The 3,899-nt window shown below is 38.2% G+C and overlaps 2 protein-coding genes across 3 annotated transcripts in view; one reads left to right on the forward strand and one right to left on the reverse strand.

The window, feature by feature from the left end:
* LOC104704923 (exocyst complex component SEC5A-like) overlaps positions 1-3,178 on the forward strand; it is an 8,810-nt gene extending 5,632 nt beyond the window's left edge. Inside the window, exons 12-21 of the mRNA XM_019227140.1 lie at positions 272-398; positions 484-694; positions 1,116-1,231; positions 1,375-1,603; positions 1,711-1,804; positions 1,900-1,977; positions 2,065-2,121; positions 2,216-2,365; positions 2,540-2,746; positions 2,831-3,178. Coding sequence (XP_019082685.1) covers positions 272-398; positions 484-694; positions 1,116-1,231; positions 1,375-1,603; positions 1,711-1,804; positions 1,900-1,977; positions 2,065-2,121; positions 2,216-2,365; positions 2,540-2,746; positions 2,831-3,052 — 1,491 coding nt within the window. The 3' untranslated portion in view covers positions 3,053-3,178. The remainder of the gene's footprint in view (positions 1-271; positions 399-483; positions 695-1,115; positions 1,232-1,374; positions 1,604-1,710; positions 1,805-1,899; positions 1,978-2,064; positions 2,122-2,215; positions 2,366-2,539; positions 2,747-2,830) is intronic.
* The window catches only part of LOC104702452 (sm-like protein LSM3B), a 5,665-nt gene continuing 5,028 nt past the window's right edge, over positions 3,263-3,899 (reverse strand). The window contains exons 2-3 of one of the 2 annotated variants that reach the window (XM_010418307.2): positions 3,788-3,886; positions 3,263-3,496 (exon numbers count right to left, since the gene is read on the reverse strand). In XM_010418307.2, coding sequence (XP_010416609.1) covers positions 3,410-3,496; positions 3,788-3,886 — 186 coding nt within the window. In that variant the 3' untranslated portion in view covers positions 3,263-3,409. The remainder of the gene's footprint in view (positions 3,497-3,787; positions 3,887-3,899) is intronic. The other variant, XM_010418308.2, reaches the window with a different exon arrangement.

Consider the following 3,899-nt stretch of genomic DNA (forward strand, 5'->3'; position numbering starts at 1 on the left):
GCCCAGTCCTCCCAAGTTACTGATACTTCAGCCAATAAAGCCGAGGAAAAGGTCACAGAGGCAAGGTATTCAACTCATTCTTTGGAAGAAGTTGCTGGGATGATACGCAAGACTATTTCTGTGTATGAAGCAAAGGTGGTGTTTTGTTTCTTTTTTCTAATTAAGTGACCTCTTCAGTAGAGCTTCTCTCCTCATTGGAAGGAAAACCCTGTGGTATCTGTGCCATATAGTGGCTCTAAAGATTTTCATTTCCTGATGACTGTCATTGTAGGTGAACAGCACATTTTGTGATTTTGATGAATCATGCATTCTCCGCCCATTTATGAGTGATGCCATCAACGAAGTATCAAAAGCATGCCAAGCTTTTGAAGCCAAAGAGTCAGCGCCTCACAGTGCTGGTATTTGAACTTCTTCTGAAGGTTGAGCTTGTTGTATAATTTTATGTATACTATGATGATGTATAACCTTTTTTGGTTATGGCAGTCGTTGCACTAAGAAAAGTCCAGGCGGAAATCACTAAGATTTATATCCAAAGGCTTTGCTCTTGGATGAGGGCATCCACAGAAGGAATATCAAAAGAGGAGACGTGGATCCCGGTTTCTATTCTTGAAAGGAATAGATCTCCATATGCCATTTCTTACTTGCCTCTTACATTCCGTTCAGTTATTGTCTCTGGCATGGAACAAATCAATCTGTAAGTTCAAGCCACTTTGGTAACATATTAGAAACATTTGCATATTGTTGTTTACTGCACATAGAGAGGGCAGTATTGCTCTTTATTTATTTTTGAGGAAGTGAAACCCATTTTTTTGTGTTCGTAGTTCCAGACGTCAGTGTTTCTAGTACATACATCAGTGTCTAGTCAGTCTTCTCTGTATACATCAGAAAAAAAAAAAATGCGAAGTCTCTAATTGTGGTTCTAGTTTGTCATACCATGATTGTGACATGTGAAATGAAATGACTTGTGCACCATGTTGTATGAGAGGAAACAAGTCTTCTATGCTTTTCGTTGCTGTTCAGGACACTGCATATACAAATGTGTACTTTCAGTTTTCTTGTTGTTACTGCAGTGTTTACTCCGTTTAGCTGTTGATTTCTGTGTATACCTTTTTCAGGATGATCCTCTCTGTCAAAGGTGAAGCTGCTAAGTCAGAAGATATGTTTGCCCAAATTGAGGAAATCCTGATATCTGTTAGACTGGCTTTTTTGAACTGCTTTCTGGATTTTGCTGGTACGACTTTTTACCGAAAACTTATCATAAAATCCACATGCAGATGCCCACATATGCACGTGGACCGGCTCATGGATGCAAGCAAATGTACAAACTATACAGTGATTATATTGACATGTTAATTTGTTTTCACCATGTATCAGCGCACTTGGAGCAAATTGGTGCTGATCTTTCTCAAAGCACCTCAAGACAAGAAAATTGGAAAAATGGATATTCTGACGATCATCAGGAAGAACCATCAGCCAACGCCTACGGAAGTGTTGTTGATCCTCACAGGCGATTATTGATGGTCTTAAGTAATATAGGTTATTGCAAAGATGAACTTGCTTCCGAGCTTTACAACAAGTTCAAATATATCTGGTTGCAGTCTAGGTTGTTCTCTGCTTAATTAACGTCATTAGTGCTCTTCTGAACATCAATAGTTCACAACTGAATACTGTTCTCATGGGTGAATTTGTATTGTGTTTTCACTTATTCAGGGGCAAAGATGAAGACAGTAGCGATCTTCAAGATCTAGTTATGTCTTTTTCTGGTCTTAGCGAGAAGGTCCTCGAGCATTACACTTTCGCTAAGGTATTGATTTCTTATTCAGCCGTGTTAGTCTAAAAATGCTTTTCTACATGTTAGAAATAGAAATTTACACAACCAAGAATTTCACCTGTAATCAGGCAAATTTGATCAGAACAGCTGCCACAAATTATTTGCTGGACTCTGGTATTCAGTGGGGATCAGCACCTCAAGTGAAAGTAAGAAATCTATGCGTAATGATTACTATTAACCTGTTGATTTTAATGAAGAAGATAATTACTTAAATATTTGCTCCAATCTTCCAGGGCATACGAGATGCGGCTATTGAGCTCTTGCACACTCTTGTAGCTGTCCATGCAGAGGTAATACTATTGCTCCTTATATTCTGAAATTTTCGTGATGATTTTTGCTTCCTTAGTAGTATTGAATTCTGATAACTGAATATGAAAATTGCAGGTCTTTGCGGGTGCCAAACCCCTCCTGGACAAGATTCTTGGCGTTCTGATCGAAGGTCTGATTGACACTTTTCTCAGTCTTGTGGAAGAAAACAGATCAACTGACCTAAGATCAATTGATGCAAATGGTTTCTGCCAACTGATGTTTGAGGTAACATCTTGTTCTAAAACCAAAAGAGATACTGAGTAATTAAAACTGGAACTCACTCAAATTTATAATGATGATAAGCAATAAAAAATTAAAAAGTGACTACTATTATACAGAAGCAGAAAACCTTGTAGATTTGTGAGTTGCTAATTCTGGTTTTCACAATAACGGTTGCAGCTTGAATATTTTGAGACAGTACTGAATCCATATTTTACAAGTGATGCAACCGCATCTCTCAAGTCTCTACAAGGAACCGTGTTGGAGATAGCTATAGAGAGCATCAGTGAAGCAGTTGAAACCCCGGGGCATAATCGGAGACCAACTCGTGGCAGCGAAGACACAGTTTCAGATGACAAGCAATCTGTTTCAGCAGACGACCTCCTCGTAAGTTATTCCCTTCTCTTTCAACAAATTCAATCAAATTTCAGAACCTCAATCTTGATCAGTTTTTTTTGTTATGGTGAACAGGCTCTAACGAAACAGTGTTCAAACGAATTGCTACAACCAGAGTTGGAGAGAACTCGTCTGAACACAGCATGCTTTGCAGAGTCAACCCCATTAGAGCCAACGCCTACGTTACCCAAAGCTTCCTACTCTTCATTCAGAGGATCAATGGATTCTCCAAGCAGAAACTACAGAGGCTCGCAATCATCTGGTTCCCCGATTCATTCCCGACCCAGACGAAGATAATAAATAAGATACCAACTTGTTTATTTTATTTTTGTTTAATTACATTATCTGTCTCCGTTGTTTGTACGTAAACTGATCATACTTCTCTTTTTCATATTGTTTCTGGTGTATTTATTGTTTGCAGCATTTCTTCAGAACCTATTCTTTAAATTTGTGAGCTTAGATAATTGAAGTTGTAATTAAGACATATCACACGAAGTGTCAAAGATGAAGAGACATAACCGAATAGCAATGAAAATTAAGCAACTTAGCTTCTTCAAGCTTTTTGAGTTTTAAGACAAGAAGTGACCAAACACACCAATAGTCACAAAGGACCTCCATAGAGAAGAAGGCACAAAAAGATATGTTTTTTTTTTCTTAACCTAAGGCTGTCCTCAGTGGTGGAGCCACCAATATTACTCCATCTCCTCTCACAAACAGATAATCAATCGTCCGCTTTGTTGTCTGCAATCACATACAATAATAGATCCAAATTGGATCAGAATCTAGCTCACAACTAGAGGAGTGCCATTAACTAATGTTGTACTAATAGCTTAACATTCAGATTTCAGAGTACTAAGATTCTTGTAGGTTATAATCCGATGTCATTTTTGTTACACGTTTCAATTTTGGCAACTATGTAAATGAATTACACAGGTACAAAACAGAGTCATCGAGCTGTGTCTAGGCCATGAAGATCCCTCAATTGTCCATAAATCCTTATCAGAGAGTCAGAAGGAAAAAAAAAGGACGTACCCGGACAATCTCTTCGTATGTTTCGTCATCGATTTCAACTGTTGTGATAGTTTCTTCAACATCACCCAGAATCATATTCAAATGCTGATCAAACGCCTGCTTCGAGAACAAA

The sequence above is a fragment of the Camelina sativa genome, chromosome 7, assembly GCF_000633955.1.
Source record: "Camelina sativa cultivar DH55 chromosome 7, Cs, whole genome shotgun sequence".
Taxonomy (NCBI): domain Eukaryota; kingdom Viridiplantae; phylum Streptophyta; class Magnoliopsida; order Brassicales; family Brassicaceae; genus Camelina; species Camelina sativa.